At 50.7% G+C, this 13,944-nt stretch overlaps 1 protein-coding gene, 1 long non-coding RNA gene and 1 pseudogene across 2 annotated transcripts in view; 1 reads left to right on the top strand and 2 right to left on the bottom strand.

The window, feature by feature from the left end:
* Positions 1-3,647: 3,647 nt before the first annotated feature.
* Positions 3,648-3,776, top strand: LOC112302515 (small nucleolar RNA SNORA42/SNORA80 family; annotated as a pseudogene).
* Positions 3,777-6,067: 2,291 nt separating this feature from the next.
* LOC139440346 (uncharacterized) lies at positions 6,068-7,610 on the bottom strand. Its single transcript, XR_011650533.1, has 2 exons — positions 6,822-7,610; positions 6,068-6,491 (listed from the first exon to the last, which is right to left on the bottom strand). It is a non-coding gene; the product is annotated as an uncharacterized lncRNA (long non-coding RNA).
* A 1,537-nt stretch (positions 7,611-9,147) lies between these two features.
* RPL7L1 (ribosomal protein L7 like 1) overlaps positions 9,148-13,944 on the bottom strand; it is a 76,202-nt gene continuing 71,405 nt past the window's right edge. Inside the window, exons 4-8 of the mRNA XM_053914074.2 lie at positions 13,273-13,436; positions 12,166-12,303; positions 11,147-11,256; positions 10,525-10,739; positions 9,148-10,112 (exon numbers count right to left, since the gene is read on the bottom strand). Coding sequence (XP_053770049.1) covers positions 10,531-10,739; positions 11,147-11,256; positions 12,166-12,303; positions 13,273-13,436 — 621 coding nt within the window. The 3' untranslated portion in view covers positions 9,148-10,112; positions 10,525-10,530. The remainder of the gene's footprint in view (positions 10,113-10,524; positions 10,740-11,146; positions 11,257-12,165; positions 12,304-13,272; positions 13,437-13,944) is intronic.

Genomic DNA, 13,944 nt, shown 5'->3' with positions numbered 1-13,944 from the left:
CCCACTGGCTGAATCCAAGTGGAGGGTGTGTCCTTTGATGCAGCTGGGCTTACCTGGCACAGGGCCTGGGGCTGGAGCAGAGGAGGGTGTATCTGGAGTGTCACAGGAAGTTCCTCATATCCGTGGTTCAGATAAAAAATCCCTGACCCCAGCACAGAGGACACACAGTGTCCTATCCGCTACTATTGATGTATCACTGGGAGGGACTGTCAATTTGGCAATACTCTTATGGAAACCTACAATGTTAGTTACCACCAGAGTTCTTCACGGAAGCCAGCAGGGGTCAGTTGGGGTCATGAGGTCTGAATTTATAACCATAGCCACCTGCTTCCACCCCCAAGGACGCCGTCTGATAATTCTGTGCCGACGCTTTGGCTGGACAGTGTTCTTTACCTGGAGGGTGACTCAAACCTTCACTCCTATAGGGTCTGAGTTCTTGGTGGTCTTGACTTTGTTGGGTTGCTGAGGTTTTCCGTTAACCAGGACTACTGGGCGGAGGGTTATTAAGAGGCCCTTCAGTGAATCCCCTGGGTTCCAGATCTAGTGCCGACCTCTATTTCGCCACAGCAACCTAATTTCTCTGGTATTTGGGATTAACCAAACCAGACATTACGGTGACCCCTTTCCCTGCCTGTTGGTTCAGTAGTATGAGAAATGAAAACGGCCAGGGGCTGTCTCAGCTTCCAAGCCAGTAGTATGATTGCTCCATGGAGGAAATGTTTGTCCCAAACTTACCGAGTCCCAGGTTATGGAAATAGGTAGCAAAAATTATAGACTTTGGGGCCCTGGCTGGGTAGCTCAGTTGGTTGAGGCACTGCAGGTTCAACCCCCCCAGTCAGGACACCTATAAAAAGCAACCAATGAATGCATAAATAAGGAGAGCCACAAATCCAAGTTTCTGTCTCACAAAAAAATAAAATGTTAAAGTAATAATGAGGATGCTGCTATACTAACCTCTTGGCTGTGTGTGATTTTGATTCTGGTTTTGGTTTAAAGAATACCCTGAGTCCTATAGGATGGACCCTTCACCTTGCAGGACGTAGTTTCTCAACTCTGCTCTCCCTGAGCCTTCAGCTGGTTAACGCACTATTCTCCCAAGCCAGCTGCTTCTGGTCGTGGGGCATGTGGTGAGACCAGTAAATTCTCTGGGCATGAGCTCATTCGTTCATTTCCTTGGGTGTAAAACATCTGCCCTGGCCGGAGGAGACGCCATGGCGATGGATAAGGTTTCTGCAAGTCCATGAATGGTGGTGCTGTCAGAAGGAAAGTAGGCAGAGGTGAACTTATGCCTGGGATGTGTCTGTTCTTGTGAGGCTCAGGTGTAGCCCCAGTCAAATCCATCTACAGCCAGGTGTGAGTGCTGCCCGACTGAGGAGCCAGCATTGGGCCGTAAGTAGGAAGGACAGCCAGCACTGGCCACAGGCAGCTTAGCCGTAGAGAGCGGAGGGGGACTGTACTACTGAGACAAAGCATAGCTTCCACTCTGCCATCATGGGTGGACAAAACAAGCCCTAGAGCACCTGAGGAAAGAGGCTGATCATGGTCAACAGACCTGTCGCCTTGTCTACCTGATGGCCATCCTTTCCCATGTTTTGTTGTGGGTCATGGCTGTTTCCTTGCCGTTGGCTGGTAAAGATCACCACCTGCCCTTTATATCAGCAGGATGCCGTTACTCTCACTGAGCTCAGGGAATCCAGGGCGAGTGATCCTTCCAGCATCCCCCGCTAGCATTTCCAGCCATCAGAGCAAGTCGAGAATGCTGGTGTCTCTCACCAACGCACTTCCTAATGTCTTGGCAAAGGGAGTGTCTTCCTGACTCCCTTAAACTGTGAAGCTAGGGTGGCTAAGCCAGTTACCAGTCATGAATCCAATCCAGCATTCCTATCTCTTTGAGATTTCAGATTCCTTCCTCTATAGCATGCCAGGGAAATTCTGGCATTTCAAGTTTATTACCTATAGGCCACCATTCAGTTCAGGCTTAATTAACCAACCCAGCAGACTATTAATGCCTCTGCCAGGTGCTGGAGCCAATGCATTAAATTCCAAATCCTGGAGGAGCATCCACGACCACGAGTTTGGCCAAGCTGAGCCTTATATTCCAGTCTCCTGGGTCTATTTCCCACACATGTTCCCATGGCTCCTGCCAAGGCAGTTTGGCAGGGCTTATAACTCTTTCTGTCTGGGCATTCTCCTCTTAGCGTGGGCTCGGTACTTCCCCACCCAGGCTGTGCTGGGATCTAACTCGCAAAGGGCCTGGGGTCAAGGCCAGAAGGGTTCTGAGGCTGACGCCCTGGGAGACAGGAGCACTACAGAGGACGTTGTCTCCACAGACAAGGCCATTTCAAGAGAATTTGGGGATTCAAAGTTCTCAGCTTCATCCATGTCTGCCCGAATGTCCCTATCCCACCTCAGTGTCCCACCCGTTCCCCATCGATGCCCTTACCTTAGCATGAGAGACCCAGAGGGCCGAGCATTTAGTTGGCACTGCTACTTGGAAACCCTTACAATGACATCCTGGGCCAGACCTCAGCCATGTGAGCCCTCTCTGCCTATAGGAGATGAGGGACTTTTTCAATGTGCCATCAAGCTGTCCCGATTGCTCACTCACACTTCCCATCAAACACCGATAACATCCTCTTCTCCTTTCCCCTGCACGTGTCCCCCGTGGCCCTCAAAAGCCAGACGATTCCATGCCTCAGTGACGAAGAGCCACAGCCACTTCATCTCCCATCGCCCCCCCACAACAATGCAGTACCCTGTGCTTCGTCCCATGCCACCCTCAATGAAAACTTGAGCGATGGTGAGGCCTCTGCATACAGTGAGACACCTGGGAGCGTTTCCCCTCTGCAAGGAGGCTCCCCCTGTACTCCTTGAAGCCATGATCCACCCAATCCCAGCATCCTGTTTGAGGCTGCTTCTGGAGTCCATTCCTGTATTGGCGAGTATGGGCAGGCAATAGATGGGCACACTCATTGGGTCGTTGGAGGAGGATTTCATCAAAGGACTATTCCCAGAGGTGTGGCAGCATGAAGGGAAATCCCAAGGGACAGTGTAGTACCTGGGACTGGTAACAGGCCTGGAGGAGTGAGGGGAGGGGACCATAGCAGAGAGCTGTGTGGAGGGATCCTGCAGCCAGCAGAGGTTCCGTAGAGAGGGGGACTGAGGAGTAAACACCCTGACCTCCTTCTCCTCCTGTCTTCTGCTGGAGCCACCCCCCATTGTGCACACCCAAAAGTCAGCAGGTAAGGGAGCCTGTAGAAGGTGTCTGTGGATGCCACTGTCCAGGAGGCTGGTGGACAAGGGTAGAGGGAGGACCTGGAGGGGCCGACAGAAGAGAACCAGCATCAACAGTCATCTGGTAAGAATGTTAACGACTGCCTTGTGGACATCGCTCATTTCCCATTTAATCTGTCGGACAGCCCTGTGATGTGGGCGCTATCAGCACTCTCATCGTACAGATAGGAGGCCAAGTGCAGGCAAGCGAACTAGGTGGCTCCACAGTCCCGCAGCTCTTAAGAGCCAGAGGAGAGATTAGGACCTGGGCTCCAGGGCCAGGCCGGGGCCAGCCCTGCTGGCTGGCAAGTTGACCATAGAGCAGCTCACACACGTGTGTGCTACTATCAAATACGTTTTAATACCAGTACAGAGAACAGTAATGGATTTGAGGTGGGCCCTTCTCTGGGGCCTCTCACAGTGTACTTGTGCCAGAGTAACCTGCAGCCTGGAACCATTTCCCGGCCTCCTTCCATGTGAGCACAGAAGGGGGCGGTACAGTGATAAAAATAAAGAGGCTCTGTCTATAGAGCACACCTGCACCTTCCCCCCCACTCCTCCCCAGGTGTATTTTCTTGTCTCTCTCTCTCCGAAGCTCCGAGGGCCCTTCTGTTGCTTCTGTAACTTGTCTCCTGGGCCCATTTCTTCCACAGCTCACTTCTACCTCTGCGAGTTTCTTCTTTAAAAAAAAGGTTTTGTTTATAGATTTTCAAGAGAGAGAGAAAAACACCGATCTGTTGTTCCATTTATTTATGCATCATTGGTTGATTCTTGTATGTGCCCTGACTGGGAATTGAACCTGCAACCTTGGTGCATTAGGACGATACTCTAACCAACTGAGCTACCCAGCCAGGATCTACCTTTGTGACTTTCTAAATACACTTTTCTGATATAGATACATAAATAAATAAATACCAGTATAATGTGCAGGCTGCTTATTTCAGTTAGCACATAACCACACCTGGCACCGCACTCTATTACTTATGTAATAAGTTTTATGGCTTATATGTATCATTTGATTATGCCATAATTACTGCAATACTTACTTCTGCGACATCTTCCCTGGGACGGGTGCGAGCCCCTTGAGGACAGGGATCTGCGCACCAAGCATTTGGCACCGTGCGCGGCATAAGGCGGGCTCTCCGTCAGTTCAGTGCTTACACGGAGTTGAATTCAGCCTTTCCCCTTTAAGGTGCTGGTAGTACATCAGTCAGTCAGTCATTTAGCTAACGGTTTTTGAGCGGCACCAGGTCTCTAAGGCTTTAGTCTAGGCACACGGGGATACTCGATGAGTATGACTCTTGGTCTAATCTGCACACGACGTGCAGAGGTGAGGTGACGAGGGATCGCGGGAGTGCAGAAAATTAATTCTGACGACAACATGGAAGGGGTGGGTCCATTGAGGGGAAGCCTTTGCAGGATGAACTGGGTTTCAATAAGTGAGAGAGGGAAGGGTATTTCCTGTTGAGATAGACTTTTAAAAATCACGGATGAGCCCTGGCTGGTGTGGCTCAGTGGACCGATGCCCACCTGTGAACCTACAGGTCGCTGGTTCGGTTCCCGTCAGGGCACATGCCTGAGTTGCGGGCCTGGTGCCTAGTCGGGGACTGTGAGAGGCAAGCAATGGATGTTTTTCTCTCCCTCGCTTTTCTCCCTCCCTTCCCTTTCTCTAAAAATAAATAAAATCTTTTTTAAACTATGTAAAAATCATGGATGAAAGATGTCTAGTGAGTTATAAATGAGCTTGGAGGGTTTGGATAATGTCTCTAAAATTAGAGGTTGATACCTGGTCTTTCCACCCCTGCCAAAACGACCTCTTGGCCTCGGGGGTCCCACCTGATGCTTGGAGAGGCTGCGGATATGCCTGGCTGGGAAATACCTTCCACCTCCCTGTCTGTGGGCTCGTTCAGTTTTCTTTCTTTCGCCTCCTTGCCTTCTGTATGTATATCTATAGCCATGTTCAAACTCACAATGGCTGCCCACAGGGGCGGGGCCTCTGTGCCCCATCGAGGACAGGCAGCCTGGGACTGAGTCAGGGGCTCTGCTACTCCCTTTCATGGGCTCAGTCTGCGCACTTGGCTGTGTAGTAGCAGGCTGAGCTCAGTTGGGTCTGAGGTCCCTTTTGACAATCCCTGATTCCTAGGCTTGTCCTGCCCATCCTGCGGCGTTGTGCTGAGGATAAAATGGGAGAATGCGAGAGAAGAACGAACGATGCCAAGACAACTCCCCACTTCGCAAGCACATACACTTCCTAATCCGGAGAAAATCCGGTCCTCACGGTGCCGGGGAGGACACCCAAGGTGGTGGTTGTAGGGCTGTGTTTTCTTAATTTTATTTCAGTTACAGTTGACATTCAGGATTATTTTGTACTAGTTTCAGGTGTACAGCATAGAGGGCAGACAAGCATATGCTTACAAACTGTTCCCCCCGGTATTTCTAGTACCCGCCTGGCACCGTCCATAGTTGTTACAATATTATTGACCATATTCCCTGTGCTGTACTTTACATCCCTGTGACTATTCTGTGACTCCCATTCTTCATCCTTTTCACCCAGCCCCCCAACCCTCCTCCCCTCTGGCAACCATCAGTCTATTTATTTATTTCTAAAGAAGGGAAGGGAGGGAGGGAGGGAGAGAGGGAGAGAAACATCTACGTGTGGTTGCCTCTCCTGCGCCCCCTACTGGGGAAGGATCAGGCCTGCCACCCAGGCATGTGCTCTGATTGGAAATTGAACCGGTGACACTTTGGTTCTCAGGCAGGCACTCAATCCACTGAGTCACACCAGCCAGGGCTCTTTTTAAAATTTTTATTTATTGGAGATGGAGAGAGAAACATTGATTTGTTGTTCCACTTATTTATGCATTCATTGGCTGATTCTCTCAGGTGCCAGAGATCAAACCCCGTTTGATCGAACTCCGTTTCCATCTTCGCACCTGCGTCTCGGATCCTAGCCCTCCTTCGTCCTTCCTCTAGGGACCATTGTAACGGTATTTGCCCGTCCTGATGGTCCAGAGCAACCTCCCACGACATCAGCGTTTATAAAGTGTCCCGGCCGGTCATTTCACAGGACGGCTCTCACTTTATTTGTTTGTTCGTTTCCTCATCATTAGGTTCAGGGTGGACATTTTGGGCAGGAATTCAGCAGAAGAGATGTAGCATTCTTACGTCTGTAGTGTCCTTCTCAGTGCGTATCAGGTGCCACATGGTGCTAGTCTGTCCTATTAATAGTAATTAAACTCTGATTATGTTACTAAGGCTAGATCAGGCTAGCTTTCGACAAACATAGAAACCTGAGAATTATTGGCACTGACTGCAGCACACCTGGTCTGGCTTTATCTTTTCTCATCCTCTCTGGAAATGAGTCTTAAAAAAAAAGAAAACTAAAAAAAGATATTTTATTTGGGAAAGGGGGAGGGGAAAAGAGAGAGAGAGAAACATGGATTGGTTGCCTCCCGCCCGTGCTCCGACCAGGGACCAACCACAACCTAAGCCTGTGTCCGACCGGAATCAACCGGCGACGATTTGCTTTGCCCCCAACTCGGACTCACCAGTCGGGGCGGGATGAACACCGACTGCGGGAAATGCGAAGGGACGGCCTGGCTCCGCAGTGATGTCACCCATTCCCAGTTCTCTTGAGGCCCCTGTTGATGGCTCCTCGGCTACTTTCTGGCGGGCGCTAAGGAGACAGAGATGGAGATGATCCCTCACCATGTGTCTGTATCGGGGTCCACGCGCGTGCGCACTTCCCTGGGTGCCTGGCAGTAGGAACGTGAGCAAACGTTGGTCCTTTGACCTGCATCAGCCCGTCCACAGGCATGTTCAGTTCTGCGCAAGCCTTCCAGTTTCCTCTTCAGCCTTTCCCTTGTAGGTCAAGCGTCTCCACACAGCGCAAGTCACGGTTCTCAATTGCTCCCCCATCTGCGGCTTGGTGTGGCCTGTGACCCCCTCCCGTGGTGGTTGAACCCACGCTTCCCGGAAATGTTTGCCTCCCGCACGCCGTTCAGCCGCGCTCGGCAACATGGATGCGGCAGGAGCCAGTCCCAGCTGGTCGGGCCGAGCTCCCACGCCTGCGGAGCCAGCCGCAGCCTCGGTGACCCTGGCGCAGCTCCTGCAGCTGGTCCAGCGGGGCCAGGAGCTCCCGGGCCTGGAAAGGCGCCACATCGCGGCGACCCGAGGTGAACCCACGGCGTCCCGGCTCCCGCGGAGGCCCAAGCCCTGGGAGGCCGCGGGCTCGACCGAGGGCCCCGCGCCGCCGCGCTTGACTCGGGCCGCAGGCACCGCCGACCCCCAGGTTTGGAGGGAGAAAGACCCGGGAGGAGCCGGCTCCGCGCACGCAATGACTGAGTCTTCTTAAATGTCAGGCAGTGGGTTCTGGAGGCTCGAGATCCTTGCAGCCCTGAGGTCCGGCGGGTGTGACTGTCCGGCATAAACCCTACTGAAGTCCGAGTGCTGACCAGTTACTCATCTTTCGTGCTTTCGCCCTGACCGCCTCGGATGGACTTAAAAGCCTGTTGTGAGCGCCACCGGCGTTTTCTGCGTTCGTATTTCCGTACCATGATACTCATTAAAAATTTTAAAAATACTGTTTCGGCCCTTAAGTGTAATCGAAACAAATCTCGTACTATCTGTGATGCATAGATGTGTTTTCATTGAAAAAAATGCAACTTAGGACAGACACATTGGGGTCTCACCCTCTGGAAACTACTTAGAAATACTGAGAAGGTTTATCTCGCGCTTCCTTTTATTCTGGTGGTTGTGGAAGTGAATTTGTGATTCAAGTGGCATTTTGGTTTCAGACAGCCATTCTCCAGAATGACTTAAAAAAAAATACACCAAATGATAGCCCAAAGCATTTCAGAACAGCCGGTCAGCAAAACCCCGAGAACCCGGGGCTCTGAGAACGCGGTGGGTAAGACAATGGGCCTTGTGGCTCCCCGCACCCACTCTTCCTTCACTTTTCCCAGAAATAAGGACAGTCCCGTTTGTTCAGGGAACGGCACACCATGTTACACCATTCAGAAATGCGAACTTTTTATAATCTCTTATTTATATATAATTCTAAGCTAAAACTATTATTTTGCTTAATCCTTTTACCAGCCATGTGAGGCAGATGGGCTCGACTGTATTATCCCCACTTTACAGGTAGAGTGGAAACATTCTTCCCGCATTTAGTATAAAATTTGGGATATAAACTCTGGGCTTCCGCACACTGCTCTTTCCCCATGACTTTTTGCTACATCACTTTAATCTGATTTCACGATCTTTACAGTTAAGAGTAACATCCATTTGAGGCAGATTAACTCCTGAGCCAACCAACCCAATTAATTACCTAATAACCTGGCGCATTTCAAGGCACGGTTGTACTGCTGTCTCACAGCTGTTGGAGGACCCCACGGGCCAGAACTGCGGCAGCGCTGATCTTAACGGACCAGGCAACACAACGGCCAAGCCAGCTTGCAGGTCTTTAACCTGGCCTGGCACACCTTCACCAGCTGCTTGCTTGGCAGGCTGAGGACAGACAGGACAGAGGGAAGACTCCTTTAGGGGTGGGCACTGATGGTAACACAAGCAGAATCAGACCCCCTTTTTCAAGTGTTAATGCCCCAGAAGCCCAGTGTTCTAGTTTGGTCTACAGCATTACCAGGAGAGCGAGCAATCCTGGCGGAGCCCGGAGTCTAGGGTAGCAAGGGGCTAAACAAGCTCGAGCAGGGTCTAAAAGACCAAACAGTCCAACTTCATCCATGCCAAACCAACAAAATGGTTCATTCTTTCATGATGGTTTTTTTTAGGCTATTTTATTGAATTGCCTCCTGACATAAAAATGCCAAAATAAACTCTAATTGTATAAAATGGAAACATGATTGTCAAAATAGGCATTTAATCCCCAAACTTTCCCTTTTATTTATTGTATTTTTTCCCATTACTATTTATTCCTATACCCTCTTCCACCTCTGACCCCACCCCTCTCCATGATTTGGGTTTTTAAGGAGAGGACTGATCACCAGGGAAACCAGACACCACCACCCTGAAGCACAGCAGAACGGAAAGGCGGGCAACCCCCTGAGTTAAAGATGGTACAGGGGCTTACACTCTATCACTAGGAAACACCCACTAGCTTGAAGGGAAGCAGCTTTTGGTCTCCACAGGACGTGGAACCCGACCAGCAAGGTAGGGCCTGGGTAACCAATCCTGACCGTGCAGGACTCTCTCACAAAAGGTGGGTGCACGGGTCCCTGAGAAGAGCCTATGAACACCCCAAACTTCCAAGCAAGAACTGGAGTATATGCATGTTTTCCTGGGTAAATGGTCCTTCCCTTCTCATAGATCCAAGAAGAGTCTAAAGTCCTGAGCTACGGTAAGGAAGCCACCAGATACATTTAGAGCCTGCGAAGCCGTCACTGCAGAGCTGGAACACGAACTCACAACAGACACAGCTGAGCACTGTTTCTGTGCTCTTCTAAATGTATTTCAAGTTCTTTCCAAAACAAAGCCTTAGCAACCCCCAGGTTCACGTATGGCTCTGGGCTTGGCACTCATGCTTGGGCGTCTCTTCATCAACATCAAGCCCCCAGAGAGAAGATGGGACAGAGCAGGACCCCCTTGCATGGCACGAGTCCTCTGCTGACTTCAAGGTGGCACAGTGGCGAACGTAGAACTACACACGACTTCCCTTTGGGACGGGGCCGTGACAAGAAGGGCCTGCTAGGAGCACTGCCGTCTTTCCCCGACTCTTCCCCTCCAGTTTCTGAAGCTACAGCAGAAAACCATCTTCTTTGAAGATACTGGTAACTCCAAAACACACACACACACGCTTCCAAGGCACCGTGCTTTCAGGTATTCTGGGAGGAAGAAAACACAGTTTTGTTAGTACAAGTTAACTGTGACTTGGCGCCTACAGTAGTAATCACAATAAAGAGCACTTTCAGAGTTAAGATTCCTTCAACTGAATAGATGGTTCAGATCTTCAAATCCTTTTTAAATTCACTGTACTATTACCTGCTCCCCAATACAGAGATTTTTTTTTTTGTTACTCAGTATTTTCTATCCTGTAATTCTTGGGATACACACAACCATGTCCTAACCAGGCATTCACCTTTCAAGCATGTCTCCATTAGACTTGTAAATAACCTCCTCCTCTCTCCCCCTAGTGCCACAGCTCCTCTCAAACACTGGGAAGTCCAAAAATAATTTTTCAGTGACAAGACATGGCCCATAAAGTCAGCCCGAGGGTGGTCTGCAGCCGCGCCTCACCTGGGTCTAGTTCAGCTGTCGGATGAGCTGATTGATGCGTTCACCTCGATAGCCAGGTAAGCCCATCTCCTTGAGGAAGCCTACTCTATTCTTGGTGGCGTGACGGGCCACTGAGAGCTGGAAAGGGCATAAGAACCCTGAGACTGCCTGGAAGTTCTTCCCCGGGAAGGCGATTTCATGAATGAGGTCTTCCAAGCAAATGACACCGAACTTCCCTAAGAAACACAAGGGTGGTTTCCTTTATTTCCGCAGGATACACTGAGAGGCTCTCCTATGTCAGAGCTGGGCTCTCCGGCAGATTCTTGGGACCTCAAGAAGAATATAACCTGGAGCTAGCTGGTGTGGCTCAGTGGACTGAGTGCCAGCCTGCGAACCAAAAGGTTGCCTGTTCGATTCCCAGTCAGGACACATGCCTGGGTTGTGGGGCAGGTCCCCAGTTGGGGGATGTGTGAGAGGCAACTGACATATCTCTCATACATTGATGTTTCTCTGCCTCTTTCTCCCTCCCTTCTCCCCTCTAAAAATAAATAAAATCTTTAAAAAAAAAAAAAAAGAATAAAACCTGGACCCCACACCAGCACCGCCTAAGATCCTTAACTGACCCCTAAGATGCAACACTTACCCAGGTGCTCCTCAATCACTGTGTTGTCTGTCAAAGGGATGATTTTATTCTTGACCTTGGCTTGTCCACGTTTCAAGATGAGTTCCCGGACAGACTTCAGATTTGGAAATCTATTCAAGGCAGAAAAAAGTATAGTCTTAGCTATCCCCTGGCACACTGCATTACACTGGCCACTCAGTCCTGCAGCCCAGCTGAGGATTCCCCCAACCACCCCTTCCCTTCACAGGAAGTGGCCTGCAATCACACCGCAGCTGGGGTGCTAGGGAAACAGTGAAGAAGAGGGTAAACAACCAGAGTGGCCCTAACTGTGTAACTAGAAATTAAAATTTATGAACACAAATGTTACCAGACAAAAATTTTATTTCCCAGGCAAAGATAAGTCCTGGTTTATAGTCTAGGACAGGGGCGTCAAACTCATTTTCACCGGGGGCCACATCAGCCTCACGGTTGCCTTCAAAAGGCCGAATGTAACTTTGTGACTGTGTAAATGTAACTACTCCTGAACAGTTAAGTGAGAGCTTGGCGCTGCCGCCAGGTAGCAACAAGGTGCCGGGTCGAATTCGGCCCATGGGCCTTGTGTTTGCCACCTGTGCTCTAGGACTTTGGCCCTAGATGACCCTCTACTCAAGACGGTACAAGATCTTAAAGTGAGAGCCAAGCCTTTGTGAGGTTTTAATATTTGAAGGAGCACTACTCGTACACAAGCACTACCCCCGGTCCTCCTTCAAGACCCCAAGAATTGGCGTCTGCTCTACCCGTCCACTCAGCCTCTGCTCTGGAACACAGGAACAAGCCCTGCCACGGCCCTGTTCGGGGCACATTACCAGCAGCACCAGCATCTCCTGCCACCTGCCCCGTATTCCAAGGTTCTCATGGCTAGCCACGACTGTGGTCACAGCAAAATGTTCTTTCAACCCAGCAACAAGAGCCTGGGAGAACAGCACCCCATGCATCCTAACGTTCTCCACATGCCCAAGTACAATCTAATTGAATCCACGCACCAAAAAGGCCTCACTCACCCCCAGGTCACATAAGGTTCCACTATGCGCAGCGTCTTTATGGTTCGGGGGGTCACTTTGACAAAGACACCGCTGAAAATCTTCTTCAGTCGAAGCCTTGCAATGGTCCTCTGCACCGTTAAGCTCACTCCGTTAACCCTGAAATGAACAGCAGAGGAAGTCAGGCTCCGTTCCGTTAATGGCAGCCCAGCAAGCACCTACGAGACACGTGCCACCACCACCGGACGTGCAGAGAGGAAGACACGCTGTGCCTTTCAGAGTTCAGCCGAACGGCGGCAGCTACGTGAGCAGATCACTACCCCACAACGTGGAGCAGGGTCCGAGGTGCTACCGTGGGAACGTGGAGGCCATCCCTGAACCTGTGGAGCGTCTGGCTGGGGGACGCAGGGCTGTGTATGTCCAGCTAAGGAAGCTGGATTTGCTTCTATGGGGAAGAGAAAGCTCTGGAGAATTTTAAGTGAAGACAAGATCAGATTTCTTTTTGCGCACAGAGGACAGATCTGAGAGTGTGACGCCAGAGGCAGGGACACCAGCGATAATGCGACAGTCCAGGGAAGAGACCATGGACAGTGGTAGGAAGGAGGGCTCCGAGGTAAGTAGCTACAACTCGCAGGCTTCTGGTTTGGGAGACTGGGTAGGGGGAGAGAAGAGGCAGTTGTACCGCAGGTGGGAGCGGGCAAGGAAAACACCGCCGGGGGAGTAGAATGCTCCTCGTTTCACTCTCCCTGGCGCTGCTCTCTCCGCCGCACTTCGGTTCAGCTCCTAGAGACGCCTCGGTCCCCCACTTCAGGAGCTTTGCATCTATGCTGGAAAGCCTTTCCCAGACCGTTTGCAGCCCTCAGCTCTAAGTCCCTGCTTTAGAAGAGTGTCCTCAACAATAAGTACACGTACTGCCCCTCCCCCCAATCTAGCACTGCACCCCCATAGTACATACTGTATTTTCATGTCTGTTTGTCTAAGATCAGTCTCCTCACCCTCCGACGCAAAACCTGTGCTGTGCTCAGCCCTGAACTCCCAGCACAACCTGCCTCGGTGGCTTGAGGCCTATTATCTTGTCCCCTTAGCAAGGGTCTAAAGCTGAATCAATCGCTTGCCCCAGTCACCCACCTTTGGATGCGCACAACAAAGGCCAAGGTGTGTTCATCCGGCACTTCCAAACCGTGAGGTTTCACTTCCAGGCGCCGGAGGCGCACCTTGTCACGCTGTTGCCGCCAGGCATCGTGGAGGAACCATTCCAGGCGCTTAAACTTGATATCCTTTCCCTTCCTCTGCTACAGAGAAGGCAGACCATCACCACCACTGTGTCTCCAGCCGTCTCCACTTCCACAGCAGTAATTCATTAGTCTAGTTACAGAGCTCATTGCCCCCGTCCTGCCAAGGGGCGCACACCAACGCCTTCACTCTTACACAAAGGAAAAGTGAGACACCCAAGTAAGGGTGCAGTTGGGGAAACGTGGCAACTACTGGGAAAAGTCTCTGATAAACACACACACTCGTTCACACGCTGGTAGGCAATGTTTACCAACAAACGTTTACGGAACCCAACCTTTAAGCACCATAAAGTACAAAACAAGCAGGAGTTTGTTTTGTTCCCTGCCTCTAAACTATGTATTTATCCAAAGACACTTAGCAAAGAGCAAACCTGGCACGTTTATAAAAACGTGTCTTCTCCCGGGTACACACAGACGTCTGGCCTCTCAGATCACTGGGTATGAACCCGGATGGCACAGGCTCCATTCCACGTTTCCCCTAACAAACTACTCTGGTACTTTGCCCAGA

The sequence above is a fragment of the Desmodus rotundus genome, chromosome 11 (assembly GCF_022682495.2).
Source record: "Desmodus rotundus isolate HL8 chromosome 11, HLdesRot8A.1, whole genome shotgun sequence".
Classification (NCBI taxonomy): Eukaryota; Metazoa; Chordata; class Mammalia; order Chiroptera; family Phyllostomidae; genus Desmodus; species Desmodus rotundus.
The sequence above is the reverse complement of the archived record's forward strand: the minus strand, read 5'-3'. Positions and strand labels throughout refer to the sequence as shown.